This window comes from Populus euphratica, unplaced genomic scaffold, assembly GCF_000495115.2.
Source record: "Populus euphratica unplaced genomic scaffold, PopEup_1.0 scaffold161.1, whole genome shotgun sequence".
Lineage (NCBI taxonomy): Eukaryota > Viridiplantae > Streptophyta > Magnoliopsida > Malpighiales > Salicaceae > Populus > Populus euphratica.
The window spans coordinates 334,558-357,319 of record NW_011500046.1 but is presented as its reverse complement, the minus strand read 5'-3'; the positions used below and the strand labels follow the sequence as shown (position 1 = coordinate 357,319).

At 34.7% G+C, this 22,762-nt stretch overlaps 3 protein-coding genes across 3 annotated transcripts; 2 read left to right on the top strand and 1 right to left on the bottom strand.

The window, feature by feature from the left end:
- Nucleotides 1-8,518: 8,518 nt before the first annotated feature.
- On the top strand, nt 8,519-13,893 carry LOC105107455 (PHD finger protein At1g33420-like). Its single transcript, XM_011001378.1, has 5 exons — nt 8,519-9,266; nt 10,356-10,482; nt 10,935-11,150; nt 11,743-12,360; nt 12,778-13,893. Exons 1-5 carry the CDS (start codon nt 8,912-8,914, stop codon nt 13,538-13,540), a joined length of 2,079 nt encoding a protein of 692 aa, XP_010999680.1. The 5' UTR covers nt 8,519-8,911; the 3' UTR covers nt 13,541-13,893.
- A 1,004-nt stretch (nt 13,894-14,897) lies between these two features.
- LOC105107456 (peroxidase 47-like) lies at nt 14,898-17,325 on the top strand. The gene is made up of 4 exons (XM_011001379.1): nt 14,898-15,288; nt 15,993-16,181; nt 16,346-16,508; nt 16,675-17,325. The coding sequence occupies exons 1-4, from the start codon at nt 15,073-15,075 to the stop codon at nt 17,055-17,057; spliced, it is 951 nt and encodes a 316-aa protein (XP_010999681.1). The 5' UTR covers nt 14,898-15,072; the 3' UTR covers nt 17,058-17,325.
- Nucleotides 17,326-19,800: 2,475 nt separating this feature from the next.
- LOC105107457 (4,5-DOPA dioxygenase extradiol-like) lies at nt 19,801-22,678 on the bottom strand. Its single transcript, XM_011001380.1, has 3 exons — nt 22,333-22,678; nt 21,014-21,384; nt 19,801-20,211 (listed from the first exon to the last, which is right to left on the bottom strand). Exons 1-3 carry the CDS (start codon nt 22,615-22,617, stop codon nt 20,019-20,021), a joined length of 849 nt encoding a protein of 282 aa, XP_010999682.1. The 5' UTR covers nt 22,618-22,678; the 3' UTR covers nt 19,801-20,018.
- Nucleotides 22,679-22,762: the final 84 nt, after the last annotated feature.

The following is a 22,762-nucleotide window of genomic DNA, read 5'->3' as shown; positions in this document are numbered from 1 at the left end:
ATTTGGCCAAAAAGACATTAACAAAGGACACCCACTTGTTAAGCTGACTCGTGGCCTCCCATGTGTTGGAGAAATGGAGGAGATGTGTCTCCGCGGGCAGTCGTTGGGCGGCAGCACAGTGGTCGCTCTAGCCATGTCTCTTCCCCTATTTTGCTATAAATACAAGGGAAAAGGAGCAGAGGGAGAGAACGACTGCCTCTAGCTTAGAAACGTCACCATTGCACCTCCTCTTCATCGCTACCATTAGCAGCAACTCATCAAGCAGAAGAAGAAAAGAAAAAAATAGAAGTTCTTGCCTCCGCACAAAGAAAGAAAAAGGAAAAGGAGAAGTAGCACACCATTGTGCCCCAGCCACCACTAACAACCTTGTTGCCATTGCCACAATCACTAGAAGCACCATGAGCCATTACTGGTAAACCTCCTTTCCTTTTTCTTTCTTTTTTTTCTTCTGTATTTTCTTTTCCAGTGTTCACATTGCATGTGAATAGTGGAGAACCCACTGTAAATGGTCTGGCATACTCGACCCAACCTAAAATGTTTGGGTTGGGTTCGACCCAATTTTAAAAAAAAATCTAAATAATGCTTAAAAAAATTACAATTTTTTCATGTATTTTTTTTTACTTTTTTTGCTTAATATCGGTTTGTATTTTACGTTGTAAAAATAAAAATCCAGTATTACAATACCTATTTTTTGTCAAAAATTCCAAAAATACAAAAAAAATTTAAAAAAAAATATTTTTGTGCATAAAGCCAAGTATCTCAAAACTAAAAAATTCATAATGTGTTTTTTATACACAAAAAAATAATGTTCTATCATGTATTTTGGTTTTAATAATCAGTTTATTAAAGTCAAGAGAACATTAATCAAAATTGCAAAAACAACAACAATTTTATTTTGTTTTGTTTCGGTATCAAGGATTGTAAATTTATATGTAAAATGTATTTCCAATATTAAAAAATGTATTTGTACAAAAATCACGACAGAATGGCAACTCCAATGGGACCCTGTGGACTATGCTTTGTTTTTGTCTAATTTTTATGTTACTGTTATGGTTTGAGTGTTTATTTTTAATATGCAGTTTTATTATTTGCTCATACGTTTTAATTTTGTACATATTTGATCATATATTATATAGAATTGCTTCATGCATAATTCTTTTTATGAGAGGAAAAACTTTAGGTTAAATGGGGGACTAGCAGCTTACCTTATGACTTTTAGTCAAGATTTAAGTTTGTGTAAACCCCAACTCTTTAGTGAGTGTTTAAATTGGTAATAATTGGTTCATACACCATCCTATTATCAATCAAGCCCTCATATTGCCTTCACAATGGTGATCATTAGGACAACAAGAGACTTTTTTATAGACTAAATAGATAATCTACCCTTGTCAAGCATAAAAGAATTAGAACTTGCCTTTAGATTGTATGCTCTCTATGCTTTGTTTTGCATCAAAACAAACCTTTTCAGAAGCATCTTGAAATCAAGACTTGTGAGTAACATAATGGTCATCACTCGGGAAATTTTCATTGTAGAGTTTGGGTAATAATCAATATTTTTGTTTCATCATGCAAGAGTTACGATCATATATTACCCCTCGAAAGGTGAGTTCATCATATAAAACATACTCATACGTTGAAGCCTGTATGCTTCTAGTTTGGAATAAAAGGTCCCCTAATTCTGTTCTTCTCTAGAGTTAAGAGCTACCAACATTTAACAGTGGCAAGAAAGATTTGCTCAAGCCTCCAATCCAAAGACACAACTTGTAGTAATAAGATTCTCTGCTTCAAATGGATTTAGCAAGTGACCTATGTCGAGATGTTATCTATGAAATGCTGACACACTCATCAATGAAGATTGTGGGGAAATGTAAGCTTCTTTCTAAATAACACAAGTTAACCTGCAAATCTCTTTTTACAAAGTTACACGGCTAAAAAACCAACATTGTCTCTGGTTTCCTTATCCAAAGCATAATCAGGAAAGAATATCATATTTATTTTATTTCAACTGATGCTTTGAAGACCCATACATAAATATCCTTTGATTTTCTTTCCGAATACATGGAGATTGTGTCATCAATAAATCAAGAGGTTCTACTTTATTGTGCACATAATGAATCATATTATTATGTGTGTGACCCTTCTATTTAACAATATCAAAATATTTCAAATCCCAAAACATGATATGATACTATAGAATTTAGCCTAATGATTGAAAGGTCAAAACCTTTACGATACAAGATTGTGAGATTCTCAAAGCCCAAGTTTCACTCATATAAAGAATTCTATATGTACCATTACATTAAAGTCAAGTTGTTTGAATCAGCAGCTTGGAAATGGAAGTTATTGGATAAAGTGAGGTTGCCTCATGAACAATCCCTTCATCACATGACAATAGTATCCATGAATGACATACTTTGTTGGCTCACTTGAAAGAGAAACATCTTTGCATTTGATGTAAAAAGGGAGTGTCATTATTTGTTCACACTTCCCCTACCAGCCTTTGAGAATAACGATAACAAAAATATGAGACTTACCATATACAAAGGAAAGCTTGCATGACTTGCATCGATAGGGAGAGCAATCTCATGGAAGTATAGATCTTGGGAAATCATGACAGAAAACAATGGAGTAAGAGGTATTCATTAAACATAGGGGTTTTCACAAGGAAAGAACCCCATGTGAGTCCGTTGGCCTTTTGCAATGTTGATGTTATCCTGATAGGAGAATATTATTTTACTATAATATTCTTTAATTTTAAGACCGAACACATCGACATACTATGATTAGGGAAAGGTCTATCCATGGATGCTTTCCATTCCAACTCACCTTGGCCACCAAGAAAAAAAGAAGCACAATTAGTTCATTACCCCCCAAGGCATAATCCTCTAAACGAAATAATCCAGATAAGATGTAAAGAATTGTGAGAGCTTTAAAGATTAAGCCTAAAAAAGTTAGTGAGCAAGAAATAGGTAGATTTTATAAAGAATCATATCAACGATCATATCATCAATAGGCCATCACTAGTGAGTAACAACAAGACATGAATGACTGTTGAAGAGGTTATTTAGAAGTGTTATGTTATCAATTTTGTTGTCCATCATTTTGTTTTGGGATCACATCTCACTTTTCAATTGATTATGCTTTGTTTTTAGTCTTATTATTCTCTTGAAATAAAAAGATATTTCTTTTAAAGTTTATTTTGACAAAAATATTTTGATTGAACTTTAACATGTAAAATTAAGACTAATCAATCATGAATGATTAAAAGCGTTCTAATTCCATAAATAACTTGATGTTCACTAAAATGGCAAGAGGTGACCGAAGCTCACACCATAAAATTGAATCACACATCATATAGCTAAGTTTTAGCAATATGTATAATGACACGCAGTGGATTTAGTGGTTATGTACTTATGAATCAAGACTTTTACAAGTCCAAAACATTATGCTAAATAAGATCAAAATTTATCAGTTTTAATGGCTCTTGCTTGAAATGAGAAAAGGTCATTTTTATTATTCCTTCACTATCTAAAATTATATCTTTTGCAATCCCTATTTAAGCCAGAATAATTTTCTTTTCAAAAAAACCCTGATTAGGATCATATCTCACATTAGGGTGTAAACAATAGATATTTTGAAGACATTGATATAATCAATAAAAAAGGAAAGATTAAGAATAAATGTCCAATGATTGAGAAAAGGGCTAAAAAATAACTAACAAATTAGTCGAGGAAGTCTAAAAATAGAAAGATTGAAATTTGAAAGTATATTATTGACTAATGAGAGTCTTGTTGACAAAGAAAATTTAATTTGGGGAAGAAAAGTCCAAAATCAGACATTTATGAACTCAATTAAATTTTATTGAAGGTTTAATTGAATTTATGAAGGTTTTGATTGCAAGAAAAATTTAATTTTGGGAAGAAAAGTCCAAAATCAGACAATAATGAACTCAATTAAATTTTATTGAAGGTTTAATTAAATTTATAGAGGTTTTGATTGCAAGAAAAAATGATTTTGGAGTTAATTTGAGCTTTAATTGAAAGAAATTGTTAGAAGGTCAAATTATAATTTTTAAAAGTTAGTTTGGTCAAATTAGGGGCCTAATTGCATAATATTGAAGTTTGATGGTCAATTAGGGACTTAATTAAAGAAATCTTAAACTAAGGACCAATGAAAAAGGCACATAAATAAAAAGGCTGCAATTAAATCGAACAGGGGTCCAATTGAAGAAATTAGAAATTTATTGCTCAATTAAGGGTTAAATTACACTAATTTAATACCAATGATCAATTTGGAAAAGGTGACTAACTTCGGGGCGACTATTTGAATTTGGTAGGGATGTAATTGAATTAATTTTTATAATCAAAATTATAATTGAAGACTCGATTGAACAAATCAAAAATTAAGGACCAATGTGAACTTTACACATTTTGCTTCCTTTTCCTTTTAAATAAAAAAAGAAAATGGTGCTATTTTGTCTAAAGCGTTATCATTTCATCCACTGTTCATAAAAAAAGACTCGAAATGGTGCCGTTTTGAATGGCATTACAAACTTTCTTCTTCCCCTGGACATGCAGAGAAACAGGGGAAGGGAACTTTGACACATTTCTTCCTCTAAAAGGCTTACAAAGACGCCGACTAAGGACACCCACTTGTTAAAATGACCCGTGGCCTCCTACATGTTGGAGAAATGGAGGAGACATGCCTTCTAGGGCAATTGTGGGGTGCAACACAGTAGGCACCCCAATTATGTCTCTTCCTTTGTTTTTCTATAAATATAGTGAAAGATAACAAAAGAGAGGGCATAAGACAGAAGGGAGGAAATAAAGAGAGAAAGAAAAAAAATAGAAAGAGGAAAAGAGAAGAAGTAGAGAAGAGAATGAAAAACAAAAGAGAGAGAGAAGAAAAAAACTAAGAGGGGCAGAAGGAGAGAACGACCACCTCCAGTTTAGCGGCGCCACCAATGTGCCTCCTCTCCATTGCCACCAGTAGCATCAGCTCGTCGAGTAGAAGAAGAAAAGAAAAAAAATAGAGGCGAAAGCCTCTGCATAAAGGAAAAAGAAGGAGAAGCAGCGTGCCACGGTGCCCCAGCCACCACTACTAGCACCGTTGCCATCGTCACAATTACTAGAAGCATTGTAAGCCACTACAGGTAAGCCTTTTTTCCTTTTCCTTTCTTCTTCTTCTTCTTCTTCTTCTTCTGCTGCATTTTCTTCTCAACTGTTCACGTTGCATGGGAACAATGAAGAACCCACTATAAATGAGCTGGCAGACCCAGCCCAATCCAAAATGTTTGGGCCGAGTTTGGCCCAATTCAAAAATGTTTTCTAAAAAATGCTTAATTTTTGTTTATTTTTCTACTATTTTTTGCTTAATATCGATTTATATTTTACGTTGTAAAAATACAAACCCAGTATTAAAATACCTGGTTTTCATTAAAACTTTCAAAAATAAAAAAATATTCAATTTTTTTTATACACATGATTATGTGTCTCAAAGCTAAAAAAGTCATATTGTATTTTTCATACAAAAAAAAATGTTTTAGCATGCATTTTGGCTTTAATATCCAATTTATTAAAGTCAAGAAAACATTGATCAAAATTTCAAAAACAAAAACAATTTTATTTTGTTTTGTTTTAGTATCAGATATTATAAATTTATACGTAAAACGTATTCTCGATGTTAAAAAGATATTTTTTGTTAACAACATAGAATAGTTAGGTTTTCAACGATAAGATAAAGGTCTCTTTACAGAGGAGAACTTTTCTTAAACCATAGAAAGACGGGTAAATTTTAGACACCACAACCAGACCATAGATTTTATCAGACTAAACAATGCAGCCTATCTTAGGTAGGGCATATTTGGGGTGCTAATATCTTTACTTTACGCAACCAGTCTTCGTACCCCATTTTTGAGACTATTTAGGATTCCTAGTTACCAAATACTAGGCAACGACTTTCATTCCATTTTTACTGATGCTCCATATTTTCTAAAATATACTATACATCTGTCTATTACATATATAATTTTTTTGTTGAGGGTGGACAATCACCGCGATACCGCACACGTGCGACAAAGTTTCTTAACTTTACTCTCCTTTCGGTTTGATCACAATATTCTTCTAATAATATCCAAAACAAAGTATGAATATAGTTAAGGTAAGTATTTAGTTACTAAGAGAAAAACAGAAACAATGAAGATAAAAGGGGACATGTCTCATGCACCTCTTGTTTTGAAAGTATGTAAATCAATTCAAAACTGTCATAGAGAAATTAAGTTAATGAATAATAAAGAATAAAAGTGGACATTATGTTGTGGGGTGGGAGGTCTAGATCTTTGAACACCCAATGAAGAAAGATTACGATTAGCCTTTTTTCCATCTATCATAAGTGTTGGATCCACACTAGTGTTTTTTATTGCTTCTGCTTCTGTTTCTCTAAAAGTTACCTAAAAAAATATATACCAAAAAATATGTTTGGATAAATGTTTTTATAAATTTCATAGCTAAATCTAAGACTTGTTCAAGGTAACAAAGTGAAGAAAAATGGTGATGATTACTTATAAAGCCATATCCTTTTGATCTTCTAGTGTTTTTATTTATAATGACTATAGCTTCTAAAATCTCTCCAAATTGTTCAAATTATTTTTTTATGGTTTCCTTCTAGGTCTCTCATGCTAAATCTTTAACAAAAACCATGATATAAGTAGTGTTTTCAAATTGACCCGAATCTTCTATATTGATTGAACTTATAACTTTGATGATCAGTATAAACACTTTTTTTTATATTAATTTTTTGTTTTTTAATTTATGACCTTAATTCCAAAGTTAGCAAACTTGAGAGCTTAATGGATGCAATGTAAACATTTGTTAGAAGAAAAGAAGTAAAAGATGATGAAATTAGGGCAAGAAACACTAGAAAAGGTTTAGTTGTATTTTGACCGAGTTGCTTAAATTTAACCGAATTAACTCATATTTTTTATTTATTTATTCAATTTAGACTAGGTTTTAGATAGATTTATTAAGCTAGATATAATTAAAGAAATGGAAGTTATGTAATTATATAATACATACTTCAAGCTCAAATATTAGCTTTCTATTAACTTGTTGATTCGCATGTTTAAAACTATAGCATTAAATATAGATACATAGTCATGTCTAGTCGAGAAGTTAAAATATTTATACAAACTTAATTCATTATTTTAAGATAGAAATACAAAATTTAAAGAAAAAGATGTTTAGAATCTAGGTAGGACATTTTCTAGCATTTCATTCCCCAATTTTTTCTCTGTTTTTTAATATGTTACACTTTAATTTTGACAAGAAATGAATATGTTCCCATACTAATGCTTATGATGAGGAGTTTCTTACGAGAAGATGAGCAAAGTCCCGGGGGCAATAAATGTGCCTGATAGAGTATATTAAAAGCATGGGGTATTTGTCGATGTAGTCATTGTCGCTAAGGTTCCCGATATCTAATGACTTAGCCGATGATTACCTCAACTCCTTGCCATCCATTATCTTATTCGATTGGCTCATTTTACTCCCATCATTTTTCACTTGTTGGCTTAATGTACACCTTTTCTCCTTGTGCTAGTTCTTTTACTAATAAGACGGCAAAATGAGGAATCATTGTCAAGATTTCCATGCGACAACAATTTCATCCATAAACATATTCACACGAGAAGAAGAAGACCGGTGGGTCAAGCCGAGCCCGGTTCGGTTAGGACAACAAGGGAAAGGCTGGGTCGGAATTTAAAAGAAGTAAATAATAATGAAATTCAACAAGGTATACCTAACAATGGAAATACTTCTAAGATCATCAGCTTGACACAACTTGCTGATGATTACCATGATTTATAACCTGTGAATTATACTTAGGCTCTGGTGCCATTTATGTAGTGGGTCGATGAATAGAGTGGGAGGCAACATAAGATTTTATTGATGATTAATAATACATGAAGAGATTGGGTGCGTAAAAAAAATTACGAGATAGGATTCGATAAATAAAACGGTTAACTACATAACATTTTATTAAAGGTTACTAACACATGAAGAGAATAAATATATAAAAGAAATTATAAACTAGAATAAATATACAAAATATTTATTTATATTGAAGGTTTATAATTTTAAATTTAAATTAAATCTCATTTTAAGTTGAGAAATTATAATAGATGATTTCAGAAGAAATTAAAAAATTCTTGATTGGATGATTTATGATATTAAAAAGCGTATATCTATATCTTTATATATTATCTTTAGCATTTTATCTTTTATATATCTAGAATAATTGATTTGTTGTTTAATTTATATTTTAATTATTTATATTCAATCATTCTATAGATAAATACACTTAATATTAACTTTTCATTATATATTAACTATGAAATATTAATATGTGGTAACATGCATCCACGTTGACACGACAGCATCAAGACATCATTACTCCTCCATATGCAGTCGTGGCCATTAAATTAATCAAGATATACTTAATTATTATTATTTTTTATTTTCTTTTTTTCCAAAGAGGACTCCTCGCGAAGCTTCCTCGTTCCCTCCTTAAAGGGTAATACAGTAATTATCAATCAAAGCACCTCGATATCTGGTAAACGTCTAGGAACCAGTCAGCACTCTTAACGGCTAAGATTTCTCCTCTAAAATCAAAATTCAACCAGAGACAATGCTAATCAAATCCGAGCTGTTCTGAAATCCAAAATCACAGTCACTTCCTCAGCTCTCCACGACCCAAAACGATCCGTTTTCCCCTTCACCCTCACTCTCCCTTTCCCGTTTTCGTCACAAACACTAAAACCACTTCCGTTCTCACCAATCTTTCAATATCCACCATCAGTTCTACCAGATCTAGAGCCTTCTTAACTTCACTTCCCCTCACGCGCCGCTTATCGGATATGGTTGTCAACGGGAGACCGATTAAGAGGATGAAGAGGAGAGTCACAGCTGATCTCTACAACTTCCTATCTTTCCCTTCCTCCTCTTCCTCTCCCTCTTCCTCTTCCTCCTCGCCTCCTCCTCCCCGCGGTCCTTTCAGATCCAACATCAGGTCGTTTTTAACCGAACACGCGCTGTTACCTCCGCCTTCCTCGCTGTTCCCTCACCTGCTCACATGGCAGATCTCGTTTCAAGTCGGTGACTTGGTGGGGTGCGGCGGCGAGGAGGCTGCGGGCGGTGTGGTTTCTTTAGATGTGGTGGAGGAGGATGTGGCTAGATCAAGATCTGTTTACTGTGATCAGTGTCGAGTTGTTGGTGAGTTAACTCAGCTCGAGTTATTGCAAGATCCCTTTTTTACCCTTGACGTTTTTTCCCCGGCCTGCCGGGTGCGTTGGGGCGGGAAATTCGAGAGTTCTCTCTTTTGCGTGCCTCTCTTTCCTTTTGCTTTATTTGGAAAATTAAAAGATTTAAAATATCGCGGTAATTCACGTGATTGACTCGTGAGAGTGTTTGTAGAAACAGAATAAACGAGATGTTAGCAATGTACCGCGAGAAAATGACTGTTTTTTGTAACTTGGATTAGCGGGAATGTGGGGCCCAGAGTGATAATGACTGGACGTCTAGTTTAATGTTATCTCAGTTAGGATAGGCTAGTACATGCGACACTTGGCGTGCTGTGGCTTCCTGCTTTTAGTATTTGTTTTTCTTTGTGGGTAATAGAAGTATCATGCTTGCTTGTCTTGTTGTGGTGGCCTGCCATTTCTACTAGATGGTGCTTTTAGTTAAATTTTTGTTGTTGGTGGGACCGGGTCGCAGTTGGCACCTGTGTTTCGTTCTTTTGACGTGGGTCTTAAATATGATGTTGGGGGTTAACTCCATGTTTGGTCTTGTCTGTTCCATTTGCTTGGACAACGATGCTGGGTTGTGTAATGGATAATGAGTTGATGCTGTATCTTTTGAATAGGATTTTTTTTTATGTGACTAAAAACCCTTTATTTTTTTGAATGTTTTGGATTTGTCTAGAAGTGTGTAACATGTGGGCCATGGGATGATTTTTTTTTTACTGTGAAATTGGTATTCTGAAGATGGCTTAGAGTGAACTCAATCTTGCACCTTAGGATATAAGAGGGAAGTTCCGGGGGTTAAACACGGGAATCTTGGGGGTATGGACTGGTAGATTGATAGCCGTGGGGAAAATGGGGATGATTGATGAACTTATGATAGGTTTGGCTGAACATAATGTTGTATAATGTAGTTAGGGAATGAGAACTATTTTTTTTTCTTAGTCTTTGTTTGATTATTTATACTGATTTTTCTATATAAAAAAAATAAAAATAAAATTATTGTGACTTCTTAGATTTTAATTGTGTGTTACTTAATTATTGTGTTTTGTCTGCTTTGTAGGTTGGAGTGGTCATCCAGTATGCAGTAAGCGTTACCATTTTATTATTAAAGCTGATGGTAACTCCATTGGTGGGTATCATAAGCCATGCACTTGTTGCGGAGATGTCCTGCATTTGTCTGAATCAAGGTCAGGGCACACTGCCTGTTTTTCTTTTTAGAGAGTTGATTGTGACAATGTGTTGTATATGGCGTCTTGTTGTTTTATTGTATGGCATAATTTAGTTACGTATTGTACTGATGCAATGTGCATGCCTATGAGGAGATGCAGTGTAAATATCTACTAGTACTTCGTTTAGATCTCTGTTGAACTATAATTATCTTTCTTTGATATTTTCATGTAAAACATACATGCTGGTGCGTAGCATAGTCAAGAAAATAGACTTTGTGTTTTACCGATTTCATGAGCACACCTTATATACAATTGTTTGAAGAAAATTCTTAACTTTGTATTGGTTAGATATTACAATTTGTTTTGTGGAACTGAATTATGATCATAGGTGTATTGAGCTTGATTCATATCTGGGTTAATGTTAAACATTTTTGTGGCTTCTGATGATCCTCTTGAATTTTCTATTTTAGGTGCAAGACATGCAATCATGTGACAACTGCAGATGATGTTGAGGAGTGGATCTATCACCAGTTGGAAGACACCACTCATCTCTTACATGGTGTCGTCCATGCAAATGGTTTTGGGCACCTTCTTAGGGTGAATGGAAAAGAAGGGGGCTCCAGGGTCCTTTCTGGAGTCCATATCACGGACTTTTGGGATCGGTTATGTAAAACTCTTGGAGTCAGGTTAGGATTCTTGATTGCACTTACAGTCTCATGCATGTTATGTAGTGAGAGTGTTCCATTATGCTGAAGATGATTTCTAATATTTGCTAGCTAAAAATCTATGTTGGAGTTCTCTTCATAAATCTTCAGTTCTTCAGTGTGGTTATCTAGGTAGATATTATCATTGGCAGATGTTTTATGGTCTAGGAGTATTTGAATATGTGGAGATTGGGATGAGTAGATGATCTTCTGGTAGCTACCTGTGAAAAGATAAAACATAAGCGTGAAAGGTTTAAGATTTGTAGAAGCTTTATCTGTGGTGCTGTTCTCCTTGGTCATTGAAATGTTTATTTTTGTCAAATCATTTTGATGTGGATTTTGGAAGTTATAATTTATCTTGCAATTCGCTAGATAGAATGCTCTATGCTTCTCTTGAAATCAAGGGTTTGTGGATAGTATTCTGGAGATCAAAACACAGTTGGTATCTTATGCTTTCTTATCATGTTGGATTTGGTAATCTGTATGGTAGCATGGATTCCATTAGCCTCCTGATTTCATCTAATTATAGCTGTGAATTAAACCAGCTATTTTGTCATTTTCCATGCATTAACAGAAAGGTCAGTGTGATGGATGTATCAAAGAAGTATGGTTTAGAGTACAGGCTACTTCATGCTATCACCAAAGGCCATTCATGGTATGGTGACTGGGGCTATGAATTTGGTGCTGGTAGTTTTGGTTTGACAGTCTATGCGTATAAGTCAGCTGTTGAAACACTCTCCAGCCTACCTTTGTCCATCTTTCTTTCTGAAGGGCAGAAACTGCAAACTCGCTTGCTGGATATAATAAAGTTTTACCAATCTTTGTCAGATCAGGAGCTTGTAAATATTAGAGATCTTTTCTGTTATTTGATAAGTTTGATCCATGATGCTCGCAAGTCTCCCTCAAGGGCTAATGATTCTAGCTGCAAGAAGCGCTGTATTTATGCATCTGGGATTTCTTCTTCATGGAGTAGGAGTGATATAGAACGCGTTGAAGAAGCCATGTTTAGAGTACTGCGAGCAGTTTCTGGGTCCAACTGGGTAAGTTGGCGTGCACTTAGAGGTGCTGTTTGCAAAGTGGCTCCTCCAGAGCTCCTTGATCATTGTCTAAAGGAAATAGGTGGGAAATTTGCAGCGGATGGAATGGTTGTTAGGTCACGATGCAATCCTAGTTCAGGTGCTTTTGAGTACAGGTTAGCAATTAATCTCTCTGCATTAATTAATTCATGGTTGGCATGTATATAGCATGCTCAAATTTGATGAGTTTTTGTGGGAGTATTGCAGCCGTTCAGTAGTTATATTATATTAACTGTAGTATCCTATTCTTATTTAATTTGGCAATGATTAAGCTAATGTTCAACACAGCAATCATCTTCTTTGTGCACTAACTAGATCTTGGAAAGACATGAATGCTTTTGAAAGTAATTTTTAGTACTTTTCTTTTTGATGAAAAATTGTTTAGGAATGCCAACGTAGATAGAGTTTATGGTTTTGATGGAGCTGGATGGTACTAGTAATTTCTAGGGCTAAGATCTGCATCCCTTTGTATTTTATGCAGTGCGATTTTCAGTGCAACACTAAACTATTGAATGTGTTATGATATGTTACAGACTAGAACCAGGAAATCCTTCCCTAAATAGCCCTGCTACCACCGGCTCTTCTGTCATTACCTGCCCATCCGAAGGAAACCTTATACAGGACCTGAGATTCCTTTACGATAACATGCTACACCCTCAAACCATGATGAGCTATGGACCTGAGGCCACAAGTGATGCAATCAGCTCAGCTAGAAAACTTCTTGACTGCAAGCAGTTCATGAAAGACTACAACAAATGTGAAACTACGGCGTCAGCCTCAAATCCACCTACTATATGCCTGTCATGTGAGGTGGAAATTGTGGATCAGCTGGAAGAAAATGTCCCAGATCTTCCCCCAGAAATAATCGTCCTGCCCTCAAATGCTACAGTTTTTGATCTCAAGCTTGAAGCGTCCAGGGCATTTCAAGATGTGTATTTGATGTTCAGGAGATTTCATGCCGAAGAGCTTCTTGGTTATAGTGGTGTTGATGATTCCACCCAGGTCAAGCTCTTGATAGGGTCAACTGAATCTGTTCGAGTCAAAGGTAGATGTCTGGGGAAAAATGGTCTTGGTAAATTTAGGATGGAAAGAGGAACTGAGAGATGGACTGTGGACTGCCGATGCGGTGCTAAGGATGATGATGGAGAAAGAATGTTAGCTTGTGATGTTTGTGGGGTGTGGCAGCACACCAGGTGTTCTGGCATCCCAGATTCGGATCCAGTGCCCGCGAAGTTCGTCTGTGTGGGATGCAGAGGCGTCAGCTTGGTGACCAAACCTAGTACAGTAGTGAAGTGACGAGACGATGACTTTTTGCCGGTGACAATGGCAGAAGCTGTGGAAACAGCATGGCAACATCTCGTGTTTCTGAAAATTTAGACTCTGTAAATGTTTTTTTTTATTCGAAATTTTGTTTTTCTCCTTTTTGTTCATCTTCTTGGGCCAGTTTTTTCCTCCAACGATAGGTTGAATGTGTACATAATAAATTATGGCCTTAAAGGTGCATCAGTGCGGATGGGGCCTGCCTCCCACACGATGATGCTCGTGGTGTTTCTGTATATCTCTTATGTACCCTAACCAAGGCAAAAAAAGAAAAAGAAAGAAAAGGAACTATATTATGTACATGAAATGATAAGCTTTCATTATTAGAACCGTATTATGTTTTGATGAGATTTTGCGTGGGTTTTCAATTGGGTCTCTATATTTAGCTGGTCAAGGAGTTGATGAACAGAGATGAGAAGCTTTCTCAAACCAGCCATTCTTCGAGAAATAGCATCAGTCAAGGGAAAGAAAGGGGTCAATCATTTTTCCTGGACATTAATATTTATTTAAAATCATGACACGAAATATGGCAAAATATCATATCATACATGATCTAAATTTGACAGCAATATCATACATGATATTGATTTTATTTAAGATTTAAAGGAGTGTTATTAAATCTGGTATGTACTTGCTAGTTTAGGTGTGTATTAAATTAAGTAAAACTCAATCCAATCCAATTGACCCAGCCAGCAGATTAACGTGATTTGGTCACAATTTATTTATATCTTGAATTAATTACTCTTAGCTAAAAAAGAAGAGATTTAAACTCAATCTCTCTTCATGAAGTTCAAATAAAAAAAGGATATGAATATTAATTGAACTACATATAGACTCGTTATTCATTAAAAATCATATGAAAAAAAATAAAGTAAGGTTATTATTATATAATTGACATAAAGTATATAGTAGCAAATCAATGAGTTCATTAACATGCATTATTGAATCTATAATTGACATAAAGTAAGGTTATTATTATTAAAATGTATATTAATCACAACCAGCTATGTATCTATATCATATTAGTGTTAGGTGGAGAAAATGATAGACCACCCACTCTTTTAACTTTGCATGCTTTATCTATTTTATTTTTTGTCTGCTCTTTTTTTTTGTTTCCTCAAATTATAAATTTAAAAATGTTTAGTTAATTAATATACATTATCATTTTACACCAATCTCACCGAAATCTCTCTTAAAATCTTATTAAAATAACTATATAATATATAAATATAAATATAATTTTTTTTTCAAACCGCAACAGGAAATACTATTCAACACAAAGACTCTTCATTCAATTGTTGCAGTGTATTTCTTTGGGCAACCTTTTCTTTGAATTATTGACGTTGACACACACACACAGACGCACACGTTGCAACCTTCCACCTCAGTCTTCAATCAATTCTACTTCCAAATTAATATCTCCCATTGCATCGCCACCCTAACTTTCTTTTGTTGGCCTTTGCCATACACATGCTGCTCATCAGATACTCCCTTCGAATCTAGCGAACATGGCTATGGCTAGTTTTCTTGCTGTGTTTTTATTGATGGAGTTAATAGCAGGTGGTTACAGAGACGGAGCGAATGGCCTAAGCATGAACTACTACTTTTTCAGCTGCCCATCTGCCGAGGCAATTGTGAGGAACACAGTAACAAGTGCTTTGCAGTCTGATCCTACCTTAGCAGCTGGTCTTGTTAGGATGCATTTTCATGATTGCTGGATACAAGTAATTGCCCTTTTCTTTTTTCTTTTTTAGTTTACTATCTCATTAATTATCCATGCACCTCTCTCACATTCATGCAAAATCTTTATTACTAGGATTATTGAAAATATCTTAAGCTCAAAATTTTGATTTGGAATATATGAGATTTATGCACATTAAACAAAGTTTACTTTATACTTTGTAACTCGCTTATGTCACAAATATTATATTCTTCCAAGGCCTTCAAATTTAGGAGGAAAAACAGCCTTGGCATAGAAAAGGTACTCCATCATGTAGTTGTGAAGTAATCCTTTAATCTAGGATCTAGATGGGGCTAGATTAGTAAAAAAACATGGATTTTTTTTTTTTAAATGTATGTTGACCTTGGTTAATCCTAGCTAATTCACTATCCAAGTTTTAATCCGGTTTAACCTTGAACTATATTTGGAAATTATGCTCCATGGAGTTAAATCGCCTAGAAACAAGTGGGTTTAGAAAATAAAAATGAAAAACTCATCCATTAATATATATTGATAACTTGTACTTCATGCACAATTAATAATCATGATTTTCATATTTTTCTTAATTTAATTCATAATATGTTTATGCAGCAAAATATTTGATTCTGATATTGTGTGTGTGTGTATTACTTCATTAAAATTAAGCAGTTCAATTGTCTCTTAATCATTTTTTTTTCTTGGTGGGACTGTTCGTAATAATTTAAATAGGGATGTGATGGGTCTGTCCTGCTTGACTCAACAAAGGATAACACAGCAGAGAAGGAATCTCCAGGAAATCAAAGCGTGAGAGGCTTTGAACTCATTGATGATGTAAAGGAGCAACTTGAAAAGCAATGCCCTGGTGTTGTCTCATGCGCTGACATTGTTGCTATGGCTGCTAGAGAGGCTGTTGCTTTGGTAACAATTCAATCCAGGTTTTGATTTTTATTTTTTGAAACCCAACCCAGACCAGGTTCCGGGTTGATTGGGTCTCGAGTTAACCTGCGTGGTCGGGCTGGGTTTAATAACACCGGTGTAACATCTACTGATATATGATGGTCTGGTCATGGTGGGAATTACAGTCAGGAGGTCCAGTATATGACATACCAAAAGGAAGAAAAGATGGAAGGAGGTCTAAGATTGAAGATACTCTCAATGCGCCTGCTCCAACTTTTAATGCCTCGGAGCTCGTTAGAGTCTTTGGCCTCCGTGGTTTTAGTGCCCAAGACATGGTTGCCTTGTCTGGTAAGCGGTGACCCAATCCCATATATATATATATGGGATCTTCTTTGTATTTAACTGGACCTGGGATCAATCCTTAAAGGAAGGTTTCTTAAGGATGATTCTGCTCTAATTCTTTCCTTTTCTTCCCTTGAAATCTTATAGTTTTGTGACAAATTGGTCTATGCAGGGGGGCACACACTAGGGGTGGCAAGGTGTTTAACGTTCAAAAATAGGTTGAGTGACCCTGCTGACCCGACTATGGATTCATACTTTTCAAAGACCTTGTCCAAAACATGTAGTGGCGGAGACGATGCAGAACAAACATTTGATATGACAAGAAATAATTTTGATAACTTCTACTTCCAAGCATTGCAGAGGAAATCGGGAGTTCTTTTTTCAGACCAAACCCTATACAATAATCCAATAACAAAATCAATTGTCAAGGGCTACGCTATGAACCAGGCTAAGTTTTTCCTTGATTTTCAACAGGCAATGGTGAAAATGAGCTTGCTCGATGTCAAGGAGGGATCACAAGGAGAAGTAAGAGCAGATTGTCGTAAAATTAACTGAATGTTGTTGTGAAATGGTTCTTGTACGTAGATTAAGAGAATAGATTTGTCGTCCTCGTGTAGATTATTAAAAATTTCCTATAAATTTAAGCTGCTTGACTTTATGATGGGTGATAGCAATATGGAGCTAGCTTTAACCTTAGTATTTGTATATTTGAGATTTCGGAGTGAGTAAATAGTTGAAGCATTGTCCATATATCTTCATGATGTTGCTGGATGACACTATATTTCACATGAAACAATTATATAGCTTTGACTTGGAAGGCACTTTGCATTTGTGTATTTGATGCTCCATGCTTTTGTGGGCTAACATAAACATCATTTATGGTCGCATGAATGCCAGGATATCTGCATCGTGGATGGAATTTCTTCCATTTTTCTTCCCTTTTTTTTACTGCATGCAGGTTCTTTAAGCCTGTGATTTAGGGTGAATGAAATCTATTGCGTGCCTGTGATCTTACTGTGCAGCAATCCCATATCTTTCATGCCTTGATGACATTGAAGCAAGTTAACAAAGAAAAGAGATCATGATTAGCCGTCTAGCAAATCCACAGTCCGACACTACATGGTAAAGAAATTATAGAAACTGCTTGCAAGTTCCCTTGTTTAACATTGTAGCCTTAATCTTAGGATCATGGAAGCATCAATTAGTGCCTGTGTTTATCGTGATCACACCCCTAATCCTGCTATATACTTAAACTTTTCTTAATCAGGTCTCCTAAGCTCAACCTCGACACCCCTTTGTCGAGTTCAAAAATATTCCCACCCCATTTTCTTGCATGAAGAACTCGACTTAATTTTCATCAATTCAAACTTGAGATCTCACTCTACAGCATGATTCGACAACAAGATCATATATATGCATGCATGTGTTGTAAAGCACCTCCTCTTTCTCTATTGAATTAAAAACAAACAGGATATTGAGCTTAAGAAACTTCAAGACATATATAAATGCTTTAAGACGGGGACAGTTACACGAATGTGAAAAGGGAGGCCACGGAAATAGTTACTTCACTGGGAAGCGGTTCGGAATCTCGTTCTAAGTGGTGTTTTTAAAATATTTATTTTTTTAATATATTAAAAGAAAAAAATCATCTGGAAAATTACAGCTTACACACCCCTTAATTGAGATTGTGTCATTGTTCATTGTCCTGTTGCCATTTTTTTGTTCTGTGGAAAATATTTTGCCTTTTTTGCACTTTCCTTTGGATTTTGTCACTGTTCATCTGAACATTTATTTTTTTCGCAAATATTTTTCTTTTCTCTGCTCTTCCCCTCACATGGGGTCACTGTGCATTGTAGGGTTTTGTCACTATTCATATAAACAATGCTTTTTTTTTTTTTTTGCAAATACTTTTACTTTTTCTTCACTTTCTTTCTCTGCATTGTTCATATGACTCTGGTTTTTTTCTCTCTTCAAAATACTATTATTAACAAAACTAATCACATGAACAACGCATTTTTTCGCAAATATGTTTCTTTATTCTGTATTCCCCCTCGCTCTGCTCTGTTTACATGAACAATTAATTTTTATCTCTTTTTTTTTTAATTACCAAGTATGCTGAACGAACTTGGAAAAACTTTTTCCAGCATATTTTTCCCATTTTTCTTCACTTTTCTCGTTATTGTTCACATGAATATATAGTGATATTTTTATTTTATTTATTTGAAGATTATCAAAATATACTCAAACCTGAATAATACATTTTTTTTTTCATATTTTGATCATTAAACTCCTTTTATTTTCAATTTTATCCTCTCAAATTATATTATCATTATTTTATATATTGATATTTTTTTTTAATTATATGTTCTCGCATGTACAAAGTGTTGAGTGATATCCGAGAATAAATTAAAAATCAAATTTGTGATTTTTATTTATAGTTGGAAAGGAAATTAAAAGAATTAACTTTCACACAAAAAAAACCCACCTTTGAATATTGACATGGAAAACAATAATTCCCTCCCTAAAGTTTTAGTTTATCTATTGTTCAGTCCATATTGTTTTAGCTTTTATTTTTCAATTTTAAACTTTTTTTTTTATGTTTTAGTCCTTGAATATTGAGAGATGCGAAAAAATATCTTTAAAAATATTGAGAAGAGAGAAAGTGCTCAAATAACTATATTTTAACTAAAAAAATATTGATCTTAGTATCAATGAATTTGTTTTTTTAGATAGTTCAATCAAGGTGGTGATACCTTCTAACCATGCTGAAACAAATAGATTGATCAAGTCCTTCAAATTTTTTGGATTCATTTAATTTTTATTTTTTAGAGAGATCAAAGGCTATTTAAGAGTTGAAAATGAATTTATTAAGGATTTTAGAGTTTTTTAAAAGTATTTTCAGGTAAAAACAAGTTGAAAATTAAATTTTTAAGATCTAGATAATCAAATTTGATTTTCTAATTAGTAGAGGTGGCTGCAAAGTATTGCAGAGGAAAACATTCAAATCATATGATTCATGTGAAAAAATCAGGTAGACGAATAATTATGTTGTAAATTTATAGTTCTAGCATCAACTATTTATATATCTTCTATGGATTGTGACAGCTTCCGAGTTAACAAAGATCCTGAGAATTACCCAAAATTTTCTACAGGACATTAATTTCAAAAATTAGGGACCCAATTGATGAAAACATTAGTTTGGACAGCTAATTGACAGTTAGTGTATAAGTTGGGGACTAAAAAAGAGTACCTCTCTCCACATAAAACTTACGGTTCATCCACAGCGATTGCTTATAAAGAAAAGAAACGATTGAATTGCTGTTTTAATCATTGGAGTTAAGCATACTCCACCAGCTCTTATCACATTTCAACAAAATTTCAACCATACTATATCTGTTATCATGTTTACTGAAATTTATTTAATTCATCTAGCAAATACAGAATATTTAGTTAAAAAAATAATACAAATTCATGTCTACAAGAACTCCAGCAGCAACTGTACTGTTGATGAAGATTTTATTTACGTGCTGTGAACTGGTAGGAAGCATAAGAAAGGGTGCCATTGTCCCAGCTATGGTGCACTAGCTTCGCCTTGGCATTTTCACCCGCTGCCCCCATGGCCACATGCAAAGGGTAAAAGTGGTCTGGCCAAGGATGAGCCATTCTTCCATATGGTGCCCTGGAGTCGTAGTGATTCACGTCTTCATATCTGCACAAGATGATAGAGAAAACCATGGAAATCAATTGAGGAAACTTATAGCTATCATTGATTAGTGTAATTGAGTGGAAATGTAGAATGCATTTTGATGTACAAATAATAGAGTAAATTGAAAGAATCTGGAGAATATATTCAACAGAGAACATCCCAAGAAATCGATCAAGTTAAGCACACTGATAAGCAACAGCGGTGGCCGCTGCCTGGTGCCTGTTGCTTTCCTCAACAAGCATCCCACTTCTTAAAAACAGATTGAGATTCTCAGCTATACTTTGAAAAAACAGTTTAAATCTCAAATGTTACCATAATACCAGTTCTATCAGCAGTTGCAACACATGTTCAAAGTTGTTACCAGCAGAAGCATCAAGAAAGCAAAATTGATCGTTATCTTGAAAAAGATACGCCTAAATCCTAATAAAAAAGAATGGAATCACTTCAATCATTAAAAGTGGAGTTGCTCCGAAGAAAAAAGTGTGACTGTCTTGAATTCACAACTACTCAAATGAAACAAACACAATTTCTAATCAATCACACATGATGAAAACCAAGAATACCTACAACTGGATATTGGAAAACTCCCAAGAAAAGTTTTTTAGAAAAAAGTTCTCCAGAAACTGATAATTACAAAAGTCACAACCCTGCCGAATCCATATTCCATACCACCCTCCCCTATGAATATATGAGTTTCATTAATTCATCGAAGACTACATCAGTTACAGGATGAATAGATATGATGCCCTGACTTGCAGGTGTCTAGTATATTACAAGCAAAGACTTTTCCTAAGAGAAAACATACCTTCCTTCAAGAAGGGCATTTTTTAGCCAGGTATCAAACTGCAAAGCCCATGAAGGAACAGGACTGCCACTGGGTTGCATGGTCCCCAAGTTGTGAGTAGTAGCTCCAGATCCCATGATGAGGATACCTTCCTCCCTAAGGGGGGCCAATGCCTTCCCCAAGTTATAATGGTAAGTTCCATCTCTATCAGTCTGAACAGAGAGCTGGCACACTGGAATGTCAGCCTCAGGATACATGAACATCAGAGGAACCCATGTGCCATGATCAACTCCTCGTGTTTTATCTTCATGAACACGCTTGAAGCCATTTGCCATGAGCAGTTCCTTCACCCTCTTTGCCAATAGTGGAGCACCTGGCGGTGTATATTTGAGCTGGAAGAAGGGGAAAAAATATTGGAAACATAAATAAAAAGATCCAATTAACAGTATAAAGACAAGTCCAATTAACAGTATAAAGACAAGTTTCAACTTAAAAACACTAACTAATTAATTGTGGGTTCACTACGTGCAACTATCAACTCCGATACCGGTCCTATTCATAGCCAAACTTCCCTGTATGCTGTTCTGTTCAGATTTATTACTAACTCTATACACGTAAATGCCCCCCAAGTCACTGTAGAGTCTAGCAGAAACAGTCTATCATCAACAAGACTTTCGAGGCCTGTTCACTTAATAGGAAAAACTGACTATGACCTCTCTAGAAACTCCGAGTCCATTACCTTTGTCTGCCTTTTAATCATCACCAAGATGAAATTCTCCAATGTAAGAAACTTTCAACAGATCAATAACTCTCCACTGCAGGAGAAAGCAACAGATAACAACAGCCCTAAGGTTTAGAACACTATATATTATAGCGGATATCTCTAGCAGTGTAATCACAGTTTTAACAAACACTATGTATTATAGCGGATATCTTAAACAGTGTAATCACAGATTTAACAATTAGTTTCAACTTGAGACTCCAAATCATGCAATTAGATCACAGACATCAATAAAAAACTTATTCTTTTTCCACAATATCTCATCATATCTATCACTCTTAAGAGTTTATCAAGCTACAATTAGAACAAAATTTCACCAACCCAGATAAGAAAAAACCTTCAAAAAAAAAAAAACACAAAACTTTCGAAACATCTCCACATGTATAACACATAAAAGAAGCAATTAGCCCACACCAAAGAACTAAAGACATTCTTCTACCTAAATATCAGATCATAATCTCTCAAAACTTAATCAACCTGAAAACTCACCAACCCTGATAAGAAAACCCATGGAAAAAAAAAAACAGAAAACTTTGAGAGAAAAATAGATCAAAAGTACCTTATACATGGATTTGGGGAAGCCATAGAAGTCATAAATGGTGTCATTGCGATTAACAACATTAACAGTTGGTTCTTTGGTATCCCAATGGCCAGAAATAACAAGAATGGCTTTAGGTCTTTCTTTGAAAATTTGTTGCCATGTCTTCAAGAATTTCCTCGCTGGTATGCTTTCATCGATCGCCATCATTGGTGACCCATGGGAGATATAAACCGTATCCATCAAACCCCTTTTGCAAATTGAAAAAAATCTGTACTTTTGATTCAATGAATGGAGCAAACACATTAATAGCAACAAGAAAAATATTCTCTTCTTCTTCTATGGTACCATATATATATATATATAGGAATTTCGACAGGGTCTCGCAAAGCGATGAGTTTGGTTTGACCTTGACCTTCTTGATGATGTCTTGGCTGACGTTGTTTTTGTC

Coding starts and splice junctions, on each gene's coding strand:
- LOC105107456 (XM_011001379.1), top strand. CDS start 15,073: ATGGCTATGGCTAGTTTTCTTGCTGTGTTTTTATTGATGGAGTTAATA. Junction 15,289..15,992: donor TTCATGATTGCTGGATACAA/GTAATTGCCCTT, acceptor TAATTTAAATAG/GGATGTGATGGGTCTGTCCT. Junction 16,182..16,345: donor CTAGAGAGGCTGTTGCTTTG/GTAACAATTCAA, acceptor TGGGAATTACAG/TCAGGAGGTCCAGTATATGA.
- LOC105107455 (XM_011001378.1), top strand. CDS start 8,912: ATGGTTGTCAACGGGAGACCGATTAAGAGGATGAAGAGGAGAGTCACA. Junction 10,483..10,934: donor CTGCATTTGTCTGAATCAAG/GTCAGGGCACAC, acceptor TTTCTATTTTAG/GTGCAAGACATGCAATCATG. Junction 12,361..12,777: donor TCAGGTGCTTTTGAGTACAG/GTTAGCAATTAA, acceptor GATATGTTACAG/ACTAGAACCAGGAAATCCTT.
- LOC105107457 (XM_011001380.1), bottom strand. CDS start 22,617: ATGTGTTTGCTCCATTCATTGAATCAAAAGTACAGATTTTTTTCAATT. Junction 21,385..22,332: donor TCCCCAAATCCATGTATAAG/GTACTTTTGATC, acceptor CCCTTCTTCCAG/CTCAAATATACACCGCCAGG. Junction 20,212..21,013: donor AATGCCCTTCTTGAAGGAAG/GTATGTTTTCTC, acceptor CATCTTGTGCAG/ATATGAAGACGTGAATCACT.